Source organism: Odocoileus virginianus, chromosome 5 (genome assembly GCF_023699985.2).
Source record: "Odocoileus virginianus isolate 20LAN1187 ecotype Illinois chromosome 5, Ovbor_1.2, whole genome shotgun sequence".
Classification (NCBI taxonomy): domain Eukaryota; kingdom Metazoa; phylum Chordata; class Mammalia; order Artiodactyla; family Cervidae; genus Odocoileus; species Odocoileus virginianus.
The window spans coordinates 8,278,783-8,300,029 of record NC_069678.1 but is presented as its reverse complement, the minus strand read 5'-3'; the positions used below and the strand labels follow the sequence as shown (position 1 = coordinate 8,300,029).

The 21,247-nt window shown below is 42.3% G+C and overlaps 2 protein-coding genes across 9 annotated transcripts in view; one reads left to right on the top strand and one right to left on the bottom strand.

The window, feature by feature from the left end:
* The window catches only part of POGZ (pogo transposable element derived with ZNF domain), a 57,457-nt gene extending 41,773 nt beyond the window's left edge, over nucleotides 1-15,684 (top strand). For 4 of the 8 annotated variants that reach the window (XM_020874320.2, XM_020874319.2, XM_020874318.2 and 1 more), the window contains 11 exons: nucleotides 487-824; nucleotides 1,222-1,376; nucleotides 6,183-6,283; nucleotides 6,974-7,120; nucleotides 9,980-10,114; nucleotides 10,231-10,403; nucleotides 10,560-10,700; nucleotides 11,180-11,236; nucleotides 11,429-11,541; nucleotides 11,788-11,812; nucleotides 11,943-15,684. In XM_020874320.2, the coding sequence (XP_020729979.1) occupies nucleotides 487-824; nucleotides 1,222-1,376; nucleotides 6,183-6,283; nucleotides 6,974-7,120; nucleotides 9,980-10,114; nucleotides 10,231-10,403; nucleotides 10,560-10,700; nucleotides 11,180-11,236; nucleotides 11,429-11,541; nucleotides 11,788-11,812; nucleotides 11,943-13,614 (3,057 nt within the window). In that variant the 3' untranslated portion in view covers nucleotides 13,615-15,684. Of the gene's footprint in view, nucleotides 1-486; nucleotides 825-1,221; nucleotides 1,377-6,182; nucleotides 6,284-6,973; nucleotides 7,121-9,979; nucleotides 10,115-10,230; nucleotides 10,701-11,179; nucleotides 11,237-11,428; nucleotides 11,542-11,787; nucleotides 11,813-11,942 lie in introns of all 8 variants that reach the window. The other 4 variants (XM_020874313.2, XM_020874317.2, XM_020874314.2 and 1 more) reach the window with 1 other exon arrangement.
* A 1,271-nt stretch (nucleotides 15,685-16,955) lies between these two features.
* On the bottom strand, nucleotides 16,956-19,280 carry PSMB4 (proteasome 20S subunit beta 4). The gene is made up of 7 exons (XM_020874348.2): nucleotides 19,106-19,280; nucleotides 18,654-18,860; nucleotides 18,279-18,425; nucleotides 18,036-18,117; nucleotides 17,550-17,666; nucleotides 17,263-17,351; nucleotides 16,956-17,083 (listed from the first exon to the last, which is right to left on the bottom strand). Exons 1-7 carry the CDS (start codon nucleotides 19,243-19,245, stop codon nucleotides 17,071-17,073), a joined length of 795 nt encoding a protein of 264 aa, XP_020730007.2. The 5' UTR covers nucleotides 19,246-19,280; the 3' UTR covers nucleotides 16,956-17,070.
* Between the last annotated feature and the right edge of the window lie 1,967 nt (nucleotides 19,281-21,247).

Sequence of the window (21,247 nt, the reverse complement as noted above, 5' to 3'; positions counted from 1 at the left end):
AGATCAGAACATCTGTGACCTTAATTCCTTAGTTGGTAGATTTTGAACTGCACAGGACAGGTTTGTTAGATAATCAGAACTTTTTGGCCTCAGTTCATTTTGTTTTTATTGTGTCATTGGATGAATCAGGAGCTATTAAGCAATTTCCTACTCAAGCCTTTCATTTTTTGGTATTTGTCCAGATGCAAAGGTTGGGACTTCTTCCTACCAGGGACCCCAGAACTAGCTTATACTAGCAAGTGGTTCAAGGATCTAAAACAGGAAGAAATACAAAGTATGGTGTTTGGAGTGGCATATATCTATAAGTACACACACACAGACACATGAAAGAGAGTGAAACCTGGACATTGTAGAAAACTGCAGGGTAGAAACTAGGTAAGATACCTAAAACCAAACTGTTACCAAGGAATGTTAGTGGACCTGAGGAGTACATGCATCCCAGCCCCCAGGAGAACCGGGATGATCAGATGTCTTCTTTCTTTATAGTACTGTTGCCCAGAAATGGTTGAATACCAGAAGAAAGGAAAGTCTCTGGATTCAGAACCCAGTGTCCCATCAGCAGCAAAGCCCCCATCCCCTGAGAAAACAGCTCCTGTTGCTTCCACTCCCTCTTCTACACCTATTCCTGCTCTGTCACCACCTACCAAAGTACCAGAGCCAAATGAGAATGTGGGTGATACCGTCCAGACCAAGCTCATTATGCTAGTAGATGACTTCTACTATGGACGGGATGGTGGCACAGTAGCCCAGCTCACAAACTTCCCTAAGGTCGCCACATCTTTCCGATGCCCACATTGTACCAAAAGGCTAAAAAACAACATTCGGTGAGTGTTGAAGAGCCTTGGAACTTACCTTGGACAAGTGAAGGCTGAAAGCTTCTTATATGTTTTAAGTTTTTCTGTTTGGAGAATGGCCCTAATTATATCCTCTCTTGCTCAGGGTTATCAAATCAATAACTAATACTCCAGGAGATACTGTGCTAATAAATAAAAGATAACTTTGGGTAGAGTGAGACCAGTGCATCTCCTTTCTCAGAAAAGCTTCAGGAACTCTCTTAGTTTCTGGGCTGAGAAAAGGACTCTTCCAAAAAAGAGGAAGTTGGGTGGGAAGGCGGGGGGTGGGGGGACATATGTAAAGTCTGTTCTGTGATTCCGCTGTTATATTTCTCCAAGGCTTCTGATTTTTTATGTTGTCTGTACTTTTCCTTTGTGCTTGCTACAGATTTATGAACCATATGAAACATCACGTAGAACTCGATCAGCAGAATGGTGAGGTGGACGGTCACACTATCTGCCAACACTGTTACCGTCAGTTTTCTACCCCCTTCCAGCTCCAGTGCCACCTGGAAAACGTTCACAGTCCCTATGAGTCAACCAGTAAGTCTGGGAGTTCATGGACTCTAGAGGTAGACTTTGTTCTTCACTCAATGAATGGCACTAGCGGGGAGCCCTTTATTCATATGTGGGTAACAGTGTCAGGTTTTTTTGCATGTTTATAATGAGTACTTTACTTACTCTGTTTTCTTACAAGCCTGGCTTCTATTCTGTTCAAGCTTAAGTTGAGTTCAGTGCTTGATTCCAAATTATTAGGGGCCTTGGACCACTGTAGAGAGGTATATTTTAAGGATTTGTTACCTAGATTGTTTTATAGAAAGAGCAAGCATCTATATTTGGGTCTCCACTTTAGTTAGTAATGTTGTAGTTTTTATGTAGGATATAAGATGAGTTGGAGTGTTAGCTACATCTTAAAGATGAGAAACAGGCTGAATACAACCCCAGAAATATTTAATCATTTACTTAAGAGCGTACACTTCTAATAAGGTGACGCGAGGATTTGAATCCAGTCTTCTAGAAATCTAGAAATATTTCCTTTATCATATAAGGGATTTCTAGTTTTGTTGAAGAGACAAAAATTGCTTAACTAGGAAAATCTGAGAACAAGACTATGTATTTACTATAAATATAGACATTGGATGATATGAATGATAGGTAGTTCAGAGTAGAGAAAAGATCCTTGTGGCTGGATTTCAGAGAATAGGTAATGGATAAGCTTGGTCTTAAATTCAAGGATTTAGGTGGATGGAAAATAGTAAGAAAAGATTTTATGTGATGGGGAACAGCGTGAGCAAACATGTTGAGACAGAAAAATATGCATAATATAGATGCTTTTGCTGCAGATTAAAAATCTTGACTAAAAATGGATTAAACATTAAGGACATCTATCATTAGATCCTTTAACTGAGAAAACTCAAGGTGGAGTAAACTTCAAGCCCAGAACTTGAAGTCTTTACTTTTCAACAGTTTTCTTGTCTCTGGCTTTCTAGCAGGAAGACTGTGTTAATCTCAGGAATCGTTCATATGTAAGATTGTGCAGATAAAAAAGAGGCCATGTCTTCCTGTGTCTTTCCTAAGCCTGTTCCTTGTAAGGCAGAATTGTTTTCCCTTTCTATCTCTTTGGCTGTGGTCATATTGTCAAGGGAAGTAGGATTGTCATGATTGTCTCAGATGAGTGCTGATCAACCGAAAATGTAATGAGCTATGTATGTAATTCTAATTTTTTTAGTAGTCATTTGAAATAAAAATATTTTAAGGTGAAATTAATAGTTTATTTTATTTAATTCAAAATAGCCAAGATAATCTCAGCATATAATCAAAATTTTTAAATTAACGAAAAATTTTGAATTCTTTTTTTTTTTTAATCTAGTGTGTATACCAGAGCAAATAGTCTCAATTTGAGCTCATCCCATTTCATGTGTTCTCTAGCCATGTGTATACTGGTGGTTACCATAGTAGGCAGTGGGACTTTGGAGTAACAATTTGTGGGTGAAGTTGATATTGGGGTCAACCATCATAACACCACATGTAGAAGAGTAGCAGCTTGATCTAAGTTAGGTCCCACATTCTTCACTGTCAGTGATAGGAAGTCCAAATTACTCATCTGAATCTCCCAGTGAAAACATCTGCTTTTATACAGAATCTGGTGGAGTGTGTTATTCCACTTACATATTGTACAATACTTAACAAGATAAGTTATTCGTAATGGGAAAAAACAAAGTGGACAACGCAGAACCTCGTCAGTCTTTTCTTCTTCGTTTACCACTGTTTTATCCTTTACTTTTAATTTTTTTAGTATCTTATGGTGAAAAACCTGAAACATTGTTGATCCAAACAGGTAAATGTGTAAATGCCTTTTCTGTGCTTTCATATGTATCAATTTTACTCTTGAATTCTTTTATAACTACCTTTTTTTTTTTTGCATCTGTGGCAGATTCTTCATGAAAGTAGCTTATTTTTTCGTGTTAATATCTTGAGGTCCATTGTTTTCTTTTTAGTTTTGAAAATTTTTTTTCTTTTATTTTCTGAAGTGTCTTTTAACTAAATTATAGATGTAATGATGTTTCACTCCTAAATACTTCATTATATATCTCTGAAAAGTAAGGACATTTAAAATACATAGGCATTCCTGTCCTCATCAGAAAAGATGGCCTTTTTTCCATCTGCACCTCTTAACATGGGGCCAAGAGGTCAGAGAGCTGACGGTTACTGAAGAGTTAACACCCACTGCAGATCTCGTGACTCTGCATGGACCGCAATCAGGAGTCTTAGGGGACACTTAGGATGGGTCCCTGAAGAATGTGGTTCTGAAGGGTGATGGGAAGAGACACACCTGGTTATTCACAAGAGCAAACACATAACTACCCTACTCTGACACACTTAGGCGGCTCTGAGTGTGTAAAATCACTCGTGCACAAGCCACGGAGCAGGTGCCACGGGAGACACCCAGGGAGAGCGGGACTTCTGCCACAAAGCGAGGCCAAGTGTGACAGTCCAGTGGTCTTCCTGGGGTTCCATGCCCTGAGCAGCTAGGTCTGTGTTCAAGCCACGGGTTCTAATGGAAATCACACTTTGTGATAACTACAGGTTTAAACAAGTATAAACTTGATCAGTCCAGCTGATATAGTTAACACTTCAGTAAACTTCATTTCCAGCCTGAAAGAAATAAAATACATAGCCATAGTATCTTTATCAAGACATAACAGAATTAATCATAAATCTTTAATATCATCTATCTTCATTTTCAAGTTTCCTGAATTATCTCCAAAACATCAATGGGTTATTGTGTTTAAACTTGTTTAAGGGCAGTAGACTAAGGAAGAGGCAAGGTTGAGGGATGGATGCTTACTTGTGTTCACGTGTCAGGAGCATCCTTTGTGAAGAAAAACTCTGGAAAGGGAGAACCCCTTGTTTGGTTAAGTCATGGTATATATATATACATGGAATGATGAGATTGGATGAACCTTAGAAAGGCAAAAAGGATCTGTCCTTCCAAATTTGGAAAGCAGGAAACAGAATCTACAGTATTTCACACCTGTTTTCTCAAAGCAAGAGACTGTGGTAGGTGTTCAGGAGGTGAGCGTGATAGTGCTGGGAGGGACAGTGTTAGGATGGCCACTTTGGGAAATCAGTCATTCTCCCTTTTGAATCTTTCTCAGATCAACTCCTTCCCCCTTAGAACAGCTATGAAGGGTTATTAGAGATCCCTTAAATCCACTGATGGCTTTGGTTCCTTTCTCACTGATTTGCTTTGTATGAGATAATACATATAAATCTTAGGATGTTGCTTATGCATTAGAAAGTGTTTAATAAATGTTACTGTCGGTATTATGAGACAGCTGTAACAATAGAGCTGATACAGGAAAAGCCTTTAAGGGTGAGTGGGGTTGCCCAGGGAAAACACAGACTAGGAAAAGGCTTGGACAGAAGACTGGGAAACACTGATGCTTTAAGGTGTTCTAGAAAAGAAAAAAAGAAGCTGAGATAATTGAATTGGGAGGTAAAGGACAAGAAAACAGGAGAAAAGATTGTCATGCCAGTAGGTACAGTTTCCCAAACATGTCATGCAGTTCCATACCTTTGCTCAAGTTCTTCTCTTGTCTTCTCTGTCTGGCAAATCACTATTCTTTCAAGGTTCAGCTTATGTTATCAACTTTTCCTCATTCTAGGCAGAATTTTTTAATTTATCTTGTTCTCATACCTAGTGTACCTCTGGGGAGTGGTTCTAAATGGGTTGCAGATACCTCTGAGAATCAACACAAAACTTCCCAGAAAAATAAACATTTCACTCATTACAGATAGTTTCAGGTGATACCTGGGTTCCCTGAGATCTCTTCCTTGGACCCCAGATTTAAAACCTCTGGTTTTTGTTCATTTATTTTATTTCAGTTTCACTCATTTGGGAGTGGGGGGCAGGGGTTAGACAGTAAATAAGCTCTTAAAGCTTCAAATTTACAATTTATGTGTTTGCAAAAACTTGAAAATAATTTCAGTAATGTTAAGAAAAATACAAATAACTGTATTTTGCCTGTATAATTCACAATATGTAGCAATTAAAATATTTGCCAAAAATTTAGAATTGCAGCCTTATATAGAAGTTTGATAAAATGGCTAATTTTAAAGTTTAATTATCTCAGTTTGTTAGTAATAACTCATAAGAAGGTGAGAAATTCTGTTCATGTTGTATGTCTTTTAAGGACATATCTGTTATTTGTCCTCGTTTAGTACGTGTTCAGTAACTGTTGAATTATTCATAGGAGATAATCATTGTCTCTCCTTGAGCAGAGGAATGAAGTAACACAGTATTTTAAGAGCATTTACTTGACGATGGTATATAAAGAATAGATACTATTTATTGGGGAGATAGGAGGTATTGGAAGCCAGCTGATTAGCAGCTGGGCTTCTCCCAGGTTTGTACCTGTGAGAATGCAGAAGTGACAGTTCCTCGATGCATTTTGAAATAATGGTGACAGAACACAGAAGTTTGGAATCGGATAATGCCTAAGTTTTGAGCTCAGGAGGAGGTGGGAAATTGAGAAGAGAAATGATGAGAAGCAGGAGGATGCTGAATTAAGTTATAGTAGATGGTAGACTGTTTGTGTTTAAATGTCTTGTAGAGAGTTCAAAATCTAGAGTGGCGCTTTGGTGAAGACGTCTGAGCTAGAGACAGAAGGATACTTTTTATCACCAGCACAACTGTTGACAACCATTTTAAAGAAAAGAAGAGATCTCATAAGTTACTGATACTATTGAAAATGAAGATATAGGAGTCAGAAAATAAAGATTATGAATCAGCAGGATTTTGTTCTTATTTTCAGGTGTATTTATCGATTATTTTTCTTCTTACAGCCAAGTGCAAGATCTGTGAGTGGGCATTTGAGAGTGAGCCACTGTTTCTCCAGCATATGAAGGATACTCATAAGCCTGGAGAGATGCCTTACGTTTGCCAGGTATTGCCTTTTCCTTAGGAAGCTTTATTTAGTCTTTTGCTCTCAGGCTGAATGTGAAGAATCCACTAATGAATATTGCCCATTACCTATTGCACATACTCAGTTTAAGGAACACTGAGGAAATACAAAAGAAATACTGAACCCAAGTTCTGTTTTCAGGGTTCTTCATGCAGGAGAAAAACATAAAGGATATATGCATGTACCCAGCTGAGGAACCCAGTCTTGGAACACAATACCTGTAGTAATTAGTAGTAGTAAGGGAGTGTCTGGGACTTCCCTATTGGCCTAGTGGCTAGGATTCTGCACTCCCAGTGCAGGGGGCCTGGGTTTGACTCCTGGTCAGGGAGCTAGATCCCACATGCAGTTCTAGACCCAGTGCAGCCAAATAAATACTTAAAAGAAAGTGAGGGAGTGTCTGTCTCCTGAATGTTCCCTGTGGAGATAGGAAAAAAACTGCTCCTAGCCAGAATTTGGACTTTAAAGACTTTCCTGTCCTTCCCATTTTTACTATATTTCACGGCTGAATTCATGATCACAAACATAACCCTGCATTATAAAATCAGAAAAATAACTTGATTTCTGTACATTTAGAAAAAATTTTTTTTCTATGTTAACATTTTTGTTGCTACCCCTTTTCTAAGGCCTCAGTTGTTCAGCTCACTTTTAGCTTATTTTCCTTATGTGATTCAGGTGTGTCAGTACCGCTCCTCACTCTACTCTGAGGTAGATGTCCACTTTCGGATGATCCATGAGGATACTCGGCACCTGCTCTGCCCTTACTGCTTGAAGGTCTTCAAGAATGGCAGTGCGTTCCAACAGCATTACATGAGGCACCAGGTACCAGACACCAGGCAATTGCCCTCTTTAATTGTGGTTGCTGGGGCCAGGACTGAGCGAGGCAAATAATTTTGTTAGAGAAGATTATATGTGTGAGTTTGAAAAATGTATTGAATTTCAGTAATACGTACCAGGCACTGGGCTAGATGCTGGAGATTTAGTGGTTAAACAGGACAGTTAAACAGTACAATAAAACAGGAACAATGTTGTGTTAGGGGAAATACAGAATATAAAAAAGAACATAACCTACTCTGGGAACCTTGCAAGTCTTCCAAGAAAAGGGATGTTTAAGACCCGAAGGATGAGTAAGGATGTGCCAAGTGAAGTGGACTACAAGGACAGCATGCTCAGAGGCTCGGGGGTGGGGGGGCTCAAGGAATTAACAGTTCAGTGTGGTTGGAGTGTGTACAGTATGAGGGAGGTTGGAGGTTAGAGAGCAGATCGTGGAGAATCTAGAGCCATAAAAAGGAGACTGCAGAACTTCCCGGTGCTTCAGTGTTTAAGACGGCACTCCCAAATGCAGGGGGCCCGGGTTCCACTCTTGGTCAGGGAACTAAGATCCCCCATGCCCCATGGCACAACCAGTAAACAAACCTGTGGCTTTAACTGACCAAAAAATAAAATAATTTAAAAAAAGAAGCTTCGACTTTTATTATAAGAAGTTGTTGGGAGAAGTCTGAGGCAAACTGCCAAGAGGAACTTAGAGACATGACTAGTAAAATATCAGGTGGTATCCTGGATGGGAACCTAGAACCAAAAAAAGAGTGTATGTAAATACTAAGCAGATTGACATAAAATACAGACTTCTGTTAATTAAAAAAGAAATTGATGTTGGGATGCCATTGAAGAGATTTTTAAATCCTGGAGTGATGTGTTCGCATTGGCTTTTAGTTATGATTACACTGGCTGCTCCAAGAGTTAGGGAGACAAGCCAAAGGCTTTTTCAGTAGTTTACCTGAGAGATGATAGTGGCTATTGGCTTTTGAAATGAAGACAAAGAGGATTAGAGTTGCAAGATACTGAGAAGATAACTGCTATCTGTAATTTGGAGATGGATTAGGTGAAGGTAGTGAGGGAGTAGTTAAGAATAGTGCCCAGGATTCTGTCTTGGGTAATTGGATGAATGGGGAGACTATATTGAGATAGGAACACTGGAGAAAGTAACTTTTGAGGGGAGGATTCTAAGTTTGGATGGATATTCTGAGTCGGCAATATCTATGGACATCAAGTGTAATTGAGTACTAAATAGATAGTTGGATATACATAAGGCCTGAATTGTGAAAGATACTTAAATCATCATTATATAAATCCAGTTGATTTAAGCTTGTAAGTGGTAAGCTTTACCCCCACTCCCAGACCCCCAAATTGAGAATAAGGTGAAGGACCATTGAGTTTTCTCTCCACAAAGCCAGGGCCATAGTCCTGGAATGAAAATCCAAAGAGTCGTGATGTCGAGGAAGAGGTGGGGACAAAAGCATTTTGAAAGAAAGTGTGTGGTCAAGTGTTGCAAGAAGGTATCAGCAAGATGGAAACGTGAGAGGGTGGCCTTTAATTTAGCCATTTTGTTGGTCAGCAGGGTAGAAGCCAAATTTCAGTGGGACAAATGAATGAGAGGTAAGGAAATGGAGACAGCTTACTTAAATTTATGAAGTGTAGGACGAGGGGTGGCAGATGGAGGGAAGGAGGTAGCAAGGGAGAATTTGTTGTTGCTGCTGCTGTGTTTTGTTTTGAAGATGGAACATATAAGCGTTTGTTTTAAAATGCTGCAGGAAAGGAGCCACTGGAGGAGGAGAGTACATAGAGAGGGAACAAAATAGAGAACAAGATGGGTGCGCCGGTGGGTAACATCCACGTGTGTGCACACCTGCCCTGGCTTCTCGCTTGTAAGCAGCTTCTTAGGTTCACACATAGACTGCTGTAATCCACCACTGATGTATTTCCATGTACTAGCGTAGGAACTGTCACCTGTAGCTGAGGTTATAGAGCCTTTGCTATCCTAGGAAGGAATCACAGACGTGTGTCTTGTTTCAATACTGGGCAGACTGAATCCTCAAAATGGCCTTTCAGGGAGGCGTATCTGTATGTGTTGATGTGTTAAGAGGGAAAAACAGCACTGTATAGGAAAGTACTATTGTTTTTTGTTTAAAAAGAGAAAGGAAAACAGGGGTGGTGAATGGAGACATTTGAGTTTGCTGTATGGTTATATGCACAGACTATCTGTGAAAGAATACCCAGGAAGCTGGTAACAAGTTGTTTCTGTGGAAGGGGACTGAGGAGTGGAGTTGAAGGTAAACTTACCACATGAAGGAGTACAAAATAAAAGTATGATTTTTTTTTTTTTCACCATGTACATTTTATTGTATTTTTAAAAAATAAGAATATCCAGTGGTAGCAATGTCCATCCACACTGTAAAGATAAAATAAGACAATCTCAAGCTTATAGTTTATCAAGGATGAAATGAACATTGACTGTAATTGAAATAAAAACGATAACTAAACTAAAAAAAAAGTAGTGGGCAAGTAAAGCTTAAGCCACTCAGCCAAGCTGTTAAAGCAGGTCAGTGGGTGATGCTCTGAGGACCTAGTTAACCCGGCTTTCAGCCCATCTTTCTCTGGGAGCACTGGCCATGATGATTCTCACCACCAAATAAGGCTTGTAATTGTATTGCAAAATATATACAGTTATAGATAAAGATTGAAAAATTAGGTTTAGTCTTACATTGTCTATTTCTTTTTAATTATTAAATTATCAACAGAAAGATGGAAAGAATGCTATGATTGGCAATGACCTACCTTCTCCTCAGGAAGAAAATTCATTGGGAACCTTTAAAGGATTCTGTCTCTTTTTTTCCCCTTCAGAAGAGGAATGTTTATCACTGCAACAAATGCCGGCTGCAGTTTCTCTTTGCCAAGGACAAAATTGAACACAAGCTGCAGCACCATAAAACCTTCCGTAAACCCAAGCAACTGGAAGGCTTGAAGCCAGGCACCAAGGTAAAGGGTTTGTCGACATTCCCTTCACGGATCCAAGAAGGGGAGGAATAGAGCTTTTCAGTGTTCTGAGGTTCTTTCGTAGGTAGTGTCTAATTATTCCTTCCCTTGACTCCCAGGTGACAATCCGGGCTTCCCGGGGGCAGCCACGAACTGCTCCTGTACCCTCCAGTGATGGACCTCCTGGCAGCTTGCAGGAAGCAGCGCCACTGGCCTCCTCAGCAGACCCTCTGCCCGTCTTCCTTTACCCCCCCGTCCAGCGCAACGTCCAGAAGAGAGCTGTTAGGAAAATGTCAGTGCCTTCTGCTGGAGGCTGGGGGCCGGGTGGGCACAGCTGTTCCCGAGAGCCAGTGTCATCTGGTAGCCTTTTAAGCCGAGTCTGTTGCCTGAATCTCTACAGTTTGTGGACCCCCGAGGCAGTAATAAGATTTTCTTTGTTTCTCTCCAGGAGTGTCATGGGCCGGCAGACGTGTCTGGAGTGCAGCTTTGAGATCCCAGACTTCCCCAATCATTTCCCCACTTACGTTCACTGCTCTCTGTGTCGCTATAGCACCTGCTGTTCTCGAGCTTACGCCAACCACATGATCAAGTGAGTCAGGATTAAACGGTGTTTCTCTCTGGGATTTCAGAGTCTTCAGAACTCATTTCATCCCCTCCCCTGCTTCTGGTGATTCCCCCTTCAGCTTTTAGAGCTGTTTGTGCACCTTTGCTAGCAAAGTCAGAGGCCAGACCCAGCTTTATTTGGCTTTCATTGGTCTGTAATCTGGTTTTGTACAACCTTGCTACTCAAAATGAGGTCCAATGGCCAGGGCGCTTCTTAGAAATATGGCCTCTGACCCTGGTCACCATCCCTCCACCCCCAACCAGAATATGCCTTTTAATAGATTTCCTCCCACCTCTAGGATCTGTTTGCATATTAATAGGAAATATTAAAGTGATAGGCTTGGGTTCAGGTTAGGATTGATTGAAGAGGCATTTCTTTTGTTCAGGCCTTGTCAATGGCTGGTGATTTCTAGTTTAGCGAGCAGAACCATGTAACTCATACAACTTTCTCTTTGTCTTTCTCAGCAATCATGTTCCACGGAAGAGCCCCAAGTATTTGGCTTTGTTTAAAAATTCTGTGAGGTAATGACAAACTTACTGATGGTCTGTTAATTTAATACATTAAATCCCTTATATTACTTTGGGGGATAGACATATGCATTAATTTGAGAGGAGAAAGGAGGAACACTCTTTTTCTTTATTAAGCCTTGAAGCTTAACTCTCAGTAGAGTTATTGCTGCATTTGTCTGACATACTCTTGACTCTCTTTCTCAGTGGAAGCAAGCTGGCCTGCACTTCATGTACCTTTGTTACCTCTGTGGGAGATGCCATGGCTAAGCATTTGGTATTCAACCCTTCTCATAGATCCAGTAGCATCCTGCCACGGGGTGAGTAAGAGAGATGGGAGTTGGAGGTGGGACTAAGGATACAGGTCATAGTGAGTCAGGTGCATCTCCTCCTGGCCTAACTCATTCACTGTTGAGACATACTTCACCAAGTTGGAAGCACTCTAACCTGAGATTTATATAAGACTGGGAAAGTAGTACATTTTTTGGTTAAAATCTCAAGAACTGTCTCAGGAGGGTTTGTTTCTTCACCAAGCTGACATTTTTTTATTGTGTTATTTCCCGTAGGACTCACTTGGATATCTCACTCAAGGTAACAGAAACTCATTTGATGGTTTAATTTATGTTTTATAGTATGTTTGTTCTTTATTACTACTACTAATATTATTATTTTGTTTTCCTAATTTAACTGAGCTTTTTCTTTCTCTTTGCTAACCGTTTAGGCATGGCCAGACTCGTGACCGAGCTCACGACCGGAACTTGAAAAACTTGTACCCTCCTCCTTCCTTCTCCTCTAATAAAGCTGCCACTGTGAAGTCTGCTGGAGTCACCGCAGCTGAGCCTGACGAGCTGCCGGCCCCCGCGGCCCAGGCACTCCCGTCACCGGCCTCAACTGCAACGCCACCGCCAACCCCCACGCATCTCCAGACTTTGGCCCTTCCACCCTTGGCTGCGGAGGAGGCCGAATGTCTGAATGTTGATGACCAGGATGAAGGGAGCCCAGTCACCCAGGAGCCTGAGCCAGCATCAGGGGGTGGTAGTAGCAGTGGGGTTGGCAAGAAGGAGCAGCTTTCTGTGAAGAAGCTTCGAGTGGTCCTGTTTGCCCTATGCTGCGACACGGAGCAGGCAGCTGAACACTTCCGAAACCCCCAGCGACGCATCCGGCGTTGGCTCCGGCGATTCCAGGCCTCTCAGGCGGAGAGTCTGGAGGGCAAGTATCTGAGCTTAGAGGCGGAAGAGAAGCTGGCCGAGTGGGTGCTGACCCAGCGGGAGCAACAGCTACCTGTAAATGAGGAGACCTTGTTCCAGAAAGCCACCAAAATAGGACGCTCCTTGGAGGGGGGATTTAAGATCTCATACGAGTGGGCTGTGCGTTTCATGCTGCGTCACCACCTGACTCCCCACGCACGGCGAGCTGTGGCCCACACTCTACCTAAGGACGTGGCGGAGAATGCAGGACTCTTCATTGAATTTGTACAACGACAGATTCACAACCAGGACTTGTCCTTGTCTATGATTGTGGCTATTGATGAGATCTCCTTGTTCCTTGATACGGAGGTACTGAGCAGTGAAGACCGAAAGGAAAATGCCCTGCAGACAGTGGGCACAGGGGAGCCTTGGTGTGACGTGGTACTGGCCATTCTGGCAGATGGCACTGTTCTCCCTACCCTGGTTTTCTACCGAGGACAGATGGATCAGCCTGCTAACGTGCCAGACTCTATCTTGCTAGAGGCGAAGGAGACTGGCTACAGTGACGATGAGATCATGGAGCTGTGGTCAACCCGCGTGTGGCAAAAACACACAGCTTGCCAGCGCAGCAAAGGCATGCTGGTGATGGACTGTCACCGCACTCACTTATCAGAAGAGGTGCTGGCCATGCTTAGCGCCTCTAGCACTTTGCCTGCGGTTGTCCCCGCAGGCTGCAGCTCCAAAATCCAGCCATTAGATGTTTGCATCAAGCGGACTGTCAAGAACTTCCTGCACAAAAAGTGGAAGGAGCAGGCTCGGGAAATGGCAGATACTGCGTGTGATTCTGATGTCCTGCTTCAGCTAGTTCTGGACTGGCTGGCTGAGGTGCTTGGTGTTATTGGGGACTGTCCAGAGCTAGTTCAGCGGTCCTTCCTGGTGGCTAGCGTTCTACCTGGCCCTGATGGCAACATGAACTCACCCACACGAAACGCTGACATGCAGGAGGAGCTAATTGCCTCCCTAGAGGAGCAGCTAAAGCTGAGCGGGGAACAGTCCGAGGAACCCTCAGCTTCCACTCCTCGACCCAGGTCATCTCCTGAAGAGACAATTGAGCCTGAAAGCCTTCACCAGCTCTTTGAGGGTGAAAGCGAGACCGAGTCTTTCTATGGCTTTGAAGAAGCTGACCTAGATCTGATGGAGATTTGAGTGTTGGCATCATAAAGGGGTGTGGAGTAGGGGTGGGAAAGCGTGAGGGAGGGTAGATAAAGGGGTATACCAAGTGGGGGTATTTGGTTTATATTTTTTAATTTTATGCCACCACTCCCCCCTGATGTTGACTTATTATACATCCCTGTGGATTTGTGGATTATTAGGAAAACCTATAGCGATCACGTCTGAGCCGATGAGCTGGCCTATTGGTCATTCACTTCTGCTAAAAACAGGTTTTTGTGACTTTTTTTTAAATTTAAATCACTGTGTTTGGTATTTTTCTGACAAAAATCAAGAAAAAGAAAAAAAAATCCTTTGTGGGCGAATGTTAAATTTTTTGTTTCCCCTTTTACCTCAACTGTATCATAGTACATCTGGGTTTTGTTTGTTTTACTGTGTGGCCAATGTCTTTGGGCATGATGCTATCCAACCATTGTCAATGTGAGAACATTTCTGAAGATGGGAAAGACAAACATTGTAGTTCACAAACTGGTTTATTATATATATATATGGATAAAAGAGTTTTTTCATTGTGGTCTTAACACTTTTATATAAAAATGAAAATGGAAAAAGAATCCCACTGAACTCTCTCTTCCTTCTCCTTTCTTTCCTTCCCTCTCCAGAGATGTTGGTTTCCACAGCAACTCTAGATATAAAATTGTGGCTTTAAAAATGCATGAAACCACCTTTAATCATCCAGAATGACGAGTAGATTTCTTTTTCCTCACCACCCTCCCTCCAACAAAAACACAGCAAAACCAATATTCTTTGCACTCGTGATCCTTGGCCCCCTTCCCCATTCTTACACCATCCCTCTGGACAAAGGATCATACATGGGTCATTAGCAAACAAGAGGTACTGAGGTGATCACACAGAACCTTAGGGTGGAAGCCATTTCCAGTGTATGGGTCTTCATCCTGCAATCCACGGGGCAGTCCCTGCTTTGTCGAACTTCCTATTAAGTGGACAGCATATTTGTTCAAGGGATCACATGTCCTCCAGCCAGCAGCTAACTGCAAGAAGTTGTATTGAACTTTAAAAAGACCACTTGTTGAAATCCTGCTTACCCTGTGGCTTTCCCCTATTACTCTTAATGCTTAGAGAAGAACCTGACCTGAAGAAGAAACACATAAGGGTGTGCACAAAGAAAAAGACATGAATCTTTATTTTTCACTGCCAGCTTCAAGGAAAGAAAATTTTTTCTACAATTTGCATGAGGGAATTTTTTTTAATCGTATGTACTCATGGCTATAGACTGAAACGTACTGTAACAGAAAAAAGGAGCAAAAAAAATCCAGGTCTACCTTTCCCACAGCTATACTATCCTTCTGTCCATCCTGAGGCTTTCTGCAACGTTTCCCTTCTGTGAGCCAAGGAGGCAACCCGTGTAGGCTTGTAAATGGTTCATCTTTAAAATGTACATAAGTGGAACATTTAATAAAATGAGGGGAAATGGATTTATAAGCAATGTGGTTTTTTTCCTAGGTGACCCTATTTGAACAGGCTTTCACAGACTGGGAGGTGCTCAAAATGTGATGGGCCTGGTGGTATACCACCTGTTTCTCCTCATCTGTTTTTTTGTGTTTTTTAACTCCCAGCACACTATAATATAGTGAACTGGAGTGTTCCCTTCCGTAAACAGCTTGGCCAGCTTTGTGAACCCATGGCATATGAAAACTGAATGGAGGAACCACCTGGGCTTCTCTTCCCCAGCTTTTTGCCTGATGCCATTTTGACAGAATATGGACTTTTGAGTCAAAACTTTGCCTTTCAGAAAGTTCAAGAACTATGGTCAACTCTTATGTACAGTGACTAACCTTTCTCTTTGGTAGTCTCCGAAGCAGCCCCAGACTTAGCAGAGCTGGGTTCCTGGCCTCTGCACACTGTATGACTTTCCTGATGGGTGATTTTTCTAAGGCCATAGTACCAACAGTGGATCGGCTGGGTTTTGGCCAGGAAGTTATTACTTTTGTGGATTCTGCCTGCATGGCTTAGTAGTAGAAGGAAGTTTTTTTTGTTTTGTTTTTTATAATTCAGTTTAATCAATAAACAAGTATTTATTGACTACTTTGTGTTGAGACTGAGTGTGTGAAATTCAGATTGAAAGCTGATGGTTTTCTTTTGCTTAAATTTCGCTAGCTGTAATCATGGGTGACACAAGTGAAAGGGTTTTGATTTCTCCCTCGGCTCTCACCTCACTGAATTTCAGGCATACCTTGGAGATACTGCAGGTTGGGATCCAGACCACCACAATAAAGCAACTATCACAACAAAGTGAGTCACAAATTTTTTGTGTTTTCCTGTGCATATGTTATGTTTATACTATAGTATATTAAATATGCAATAGCACTATGTCTGAAAAAAATTAGATACCTTAAAAAATACTGCCAAATAATGCTTATCCCCAGGTGAGTCTTCAGCAGGTTGTATCTTTCTTGCAGTAGTAACATTAAAGATCACTGATCACCATAACAAATAATCAGAGTTTGAAATACTGCAAGAATCACCAAATATAATACAAAGTAAGCAAATGCTGTTGGAAAAATGACACCAAAACTTAAGAGCAGAGTAGCCAGAGACCTTCAATTTGTAAAACACACTGCAGTATCTGCAAAGCATAAAAAACAAGGTATGCCTGTAATAGTTTTGGGGTTTCCTGCCTAGACTAGTTTCTCAAAAAGAGGTTTAGAAAAGATATACTATCAGTATTACCCAGGGTGTTTTTTAAAATTCAGGTTTTTTTTAACACCATCCTGGCAAAAGAACTGGCTAATAATTCCCAACTGATCTGACTCACAACTATAGGACTTCTTAGTGAACATACAATACTTTTAAGAGGTCTTCTTACAGTGCTAGAAATCAGTAGTAGATTTGGAAATAAACATTTAGGTTATATGTCAAAATTAGGTTTCCCCATGAAGGGTGAGGATGTTGGATGGGTGCAGGACTAAGGCTATTACTTCTGGTTTGGGAGTAATCTACAGCTCTACTAGATGTTACATTTCCATCTTTGAAATGATGTTTTAACTAAAATTGCATATGCAGTCAACATTAACCAGAAAGTCTGTATTTTAGAGTCTAGTGCGTGGGTGAGAATGTTGAAGAAAAGTGTTAAACACAGAAGCTAATTGTATTATCACACAAAGATCAAGTCTGACTTATACAGAAAGCAGCCTTCAGTACAGACCCAAATGAAGACAGTAGTGGATCTTCTGTATTATGCAGAACAGTCTATATGTGCTACAAGAACCAGAGTTCTCTGACCACAAAGGGAGACGGCATATAGCAGTACTGAGCAGTTTCATTCTTGGTGTGACTTAGTCAAACAATACAACCACTGAGCCAGCACTTCAAAGGATTTATTTATTTTACAAAAGAATAATACCTTTGAACCAGCCAAGTTCAAAGTTATAAGAAGGGTACAACTTCAGTTCTGGATAATGCATCTGTATTTCATTCAAAGCCACTAAAAAAAAGATAAAATCGTGAAGCCATAGTGAGAAGTCAATTCCCAAAAGTAGCTCTATCTTCAACCCAAACCCTTGCCACCCAGAGAATGTTTGGTTGAGACCTCCAGAAAAACCAACCTTACTACAACCAGGGATCTCCCAACTATTATTCCACTGTAATTTTAATTTCATTCACCTGATCATGTGGGCAATATCCCAGTTGGTCTCCGCAGACAAGGGTCCCTCTATTTCAACACCTTTTTCAGTTACAGTAGCGATTTGAAACTGAAAAAAAAAGCAGAGCTCTCAATGAAAATACCAATCCTGTCATCAAAGAAGTCTCGGGCCTGGTCAAAGGTCACATGGAGGGCTTTTCTGAAATGTGAAAAATAGACACAGAAACGGCCTGTTCTTCAAAGTATAGAGACTCAGGAATTGCACAGCCTGCCAATTAGATCCCCATTTACTATTCATACTTCTCACCCGGTTATAAGAACGGGCATCTCGATAGTATAGCACTCGCATGCAGCGTTCCACTAGTTCTCGGGCCTCCGTCTGGCTCAGCACTGGCTGCTTCTCCAGAACTTCTCGCAGCAGAGGCTAGGTAGATCGGGGGAAAAAACAGGGGATACCATGGGCTGAATACCTGATGATCTGTTGAAATCCATGATGTAAAAAGAGTCATAAATGAGTGAAAAGCTGACATTCCACCTACTGCCTCAACAGAATGAATTCTGCTTACTTGTGCTAAGACCCACTTGAAGGGGAAATTCATGGGTGTCCTCACTTTGCATACATATACTGACTCACTCCAGGACATACACCACCTTGTCATTACAGCCTCTGGACCAAAAATAAACCCAGCAGCAGGGAACATAGTCTGTTTCTCATGTCAGAATTTAAAGGGTAAAACAAGCAGACAGCCACTAATCCCCTTACCTTCTCTCTTCTACTCCTCAACTTACTTACCTGAGCCAGGTATGCACCGTAACCAGTGGCCAGCGAAGGGGCTTCATAGGCTACACCGAGCATGTCCACATAACCCAGGAAGCTAAAAAGACACAATAGGTCATCTTAGGTTTCTGTATCTTAGCTGAAGAATGGGACTACAGGGTCTGAGGCAGAAATGGGATTCACTCGGGGGGAAGAGACAGATACTACAAAGGCACTAGAGGTTGGGTGCTCAAGGAAATTGTTTGTTTTAAAATTAACCTCTCTCCATCAGCATAACCTCCAATGACCATGGTGTTCCACAGGGGGTTCATCTTGGAGCGTCGACTATACATGGCCCTGGTCAGCCATGAATGAATAGCTTTAGGACTATAGCTGTGTCCGTCTCCCAACAGCTCCTCATCAATCCTTAGAAGAATAGGTTGTGAGAACAGAAGTCAGGATTTCCATCCACCCGCAAATGACGTTATCACAATCTTCCCTCTTTAAACCCACTGAAGTAAACTATTTGCAGAAGTTCTCACATCTTGCAGCCCCAGCAAGTATCCCTGTCCTCTACCGCAGAAACCTCTAAAGGGATTAAAAAACAGTGGGTTCCCTCCCCACTTGACAACTACTATTCTCTAGATGACTTACACCATTTGCCCGAGAACTTGCTTCAAATACTGGAAATCAGCATAGTCTCCGGAAGCACCCAGCATGGTGCTGTTGTTGACTCGCATAATGCGAGAGATGTTGCGGAAACGAGCCAAGGAGCCGTAGGAGCCCAGCATGTCTGCGGCGATCACCACTCCGCCCTCAAACTTGAGACCCAGGACAGAGGTCCCGGTCACCATGGGGTTGCTAGAGAGAGAGGGAGGTCTGGCGAGGGGCGGCGCGGCGGAAAGCACGAACCCGCTTCCCGAGCCTTGGGTTCCGTTTCTGACTTTCCACGGCTCCTTTCATTCTCCGAGACCCTTCTCCCCGAGTTCCCCCGCGGTAGCGCGCCCCGGGGTCCTCTCCTCGACCTCCCCGGCTCCCAGAACCGGCCGGCAGCACCAGGCCCCACCGTCCCTCCCCGTGCGCAGGCTAAGGCGCCGAGAGCTTACTGGGTGCGCGTAATCGGACCCCCGTAGAGCGCGGACGCCGGGTCCACAGAGGAACCGGGAGTGGGCGGAATGCGGTAAAACTGCCCGGGGGCCGGACCCCCGGCCCAAAGTCCGGACCGCGACTCCAGCAGTGCTTCCATCTTAGTCACGGTAGCACGAGAAGTGAAAGCTTTTGCACCAACGGAAGCGGAAGTGATCTTCAGTGCCGCACCTTTCTTCTTCCTGCAAGCCACTTCCAGCAACCATGTTGATAAGGTCGGGGTCGACCGTACCCTTGTCCCGGGCAGCGACCGAGACCCTGAGAATAGGAATTGCCTGACCTCGTGTCACAACGCGGTAGAGTCTGGACTAGAACTGTGTTCAGACACACGAATTCAAGGAAGGGGTGGGTGGGGTGGGAGATGGGTATGGAGCGGGGGTGGGGCACTTCAAGACGCTGACACTGCGCGAGGAAGCAGCTCTCCTTTTAGATTGGAAAAGAAAACCCCATACGAAGCTAACAGTGAACTCGGAGTCTCTTAAATTTGTATTTCTCAAAGCAGCATCATGTGGCTTATTCGACCCAGTTTACAGATAAGAAACCGAGACTTGTGTAGTGATTAACCCGATCACAGAGCAAGTAATGGTAGGTCTGAGTTTTCAAACTCAGAATTTAAAAAAGAATCAAACAGTTGCGAGTACCCTGGGATATATGCTATCTCAGGTGGATCACTCACTCTCTAGGACCTTGGACAAATCTCTGAACGTTTTCTGATTGGCAGATGCTCTTGCCTACCTCTTAAACAGCAGAAAATTTCCATCGACTGTGGGAGTGTAACTAAACTCCGGGCGTTCCCATCTCTGTGATTCTGCCGCAGTGCCTGGAAGCAGTGTCTGGAATCAAATAACCCTCAAACTAGTCCTTCGCCACTCCTCCCTACACAACTAGATTCAAAATGTTTTACTCAGCAGGAAACCAGATCAGTTTTGTTTTTTAAATTCCCTGAGTTAATTTGAACCAAAGCAATGCACGAAATGTTAGCCTAATTGAAATGAAGTTATTTCATTAAATGGTCTTGAAACCCTGGAAAAGGAAGTGTCAAGATCTTGCGTTAGAGGCACCCAAATGATGCTCTTTGTGTCAATTTTTGGATTTGAAAACCAGATAGTCTATTTTTTTCTTCTAATTAATAGCCATCTTCTCCCAACCCCCATATTCCAGGTGATTCTTGGGCCTCTCAGAGGCGTACTTGGACACAAAGCAGTTGATAACAAAAGGCTTAATGGGATTCCTCCAAAACTGCTAAAATCCTTGACTTTCATAGCTAGGAGAGCCCTCATCACATGAACTTTAAAGCAATTAGCCATCAATTAACTGACTATATCCTTGTTTGTAAGTGGCCTGATGTGGCTTGCTGGTTTCTGGTCTCACTCCATTTTAGATCCCTAGATTAAGGCTCTGGTAGGGCCAGTACCAGTTCCAGAGATCAGGCAGGTAATCAAATTCCACAGGGTCTAAAGAAAAGTGAAAGAGTCTAGATTCATCCAGCCTGAGAGTAGGATGACAGGGAAATGTTTGATGATGCAGTATTCAGAAGGTGACTAGCATGTCTTTTGTGCTAAGATGAAAACAAGAAGTCATAAGTTAAACAAGGCAAGTTTAAGAAGTTTCTTCTCTTTTTAAATCAGGTCTGGTATTATCTGGAAAGTCATTTTTAAGTTTGCCCAGTTTTCTGTGGTTGGCTTTGAGTTTAATTAGTATTTAGCTGTCACCAGTGTTCAAGCTTTTAAATCAGTAGTCATCAGACTGGTTCTGTAACATGTCAGGATATCCCTGGTTATAGGGAATATCTTGAAATGCTCAGAAAAGAAATAACACTAGAGTAAATTGAAATTAATCATCACCATCACCACCACCTCATTAAGATTTTACACTCCTACAGTGAAAGTGCTAATGCTCCATATTTTAGGAGAAGTGGAATTTGAAAGTTCAACTACAAAAGAGGTAAGGATCATTTCTTGACCTGCTCAGGGCCAGGCCCTGCGGGCTATAACAGAAAGATGAAAAAGAAAATGTGTCCAGTTTATTCCTGGCTGCACTTCCCTGTGGGCATGCCCTAGGGATTTTTGCAATTTTATATCCTCTATAATTCAGTTCTGCAA

Coding starts and splice junctions, on each gene's coding strand:
- PSMB4 (XM_020874348.2), bottom strand. CDS start 19,245: ATGGAAGCACTGCTGGAGTCGCGGTCCGGACTTTGGGCCGGGGGTCCG. Junction 18,426..18,653: donor CAAGTTCTCGGGCAAATGGT/GTAAGTCATCTA, acceptor TATTCTTCTAAG/GATTGATGAGGAGCTGTTGG. Junction 18,118..18,278: donor GGTTATGCTGATGGAGAGAG/GTTAATTTTAAA, acceptor GTGTCTTTTTAG/CTTCCTGGGTTATGTGGACA.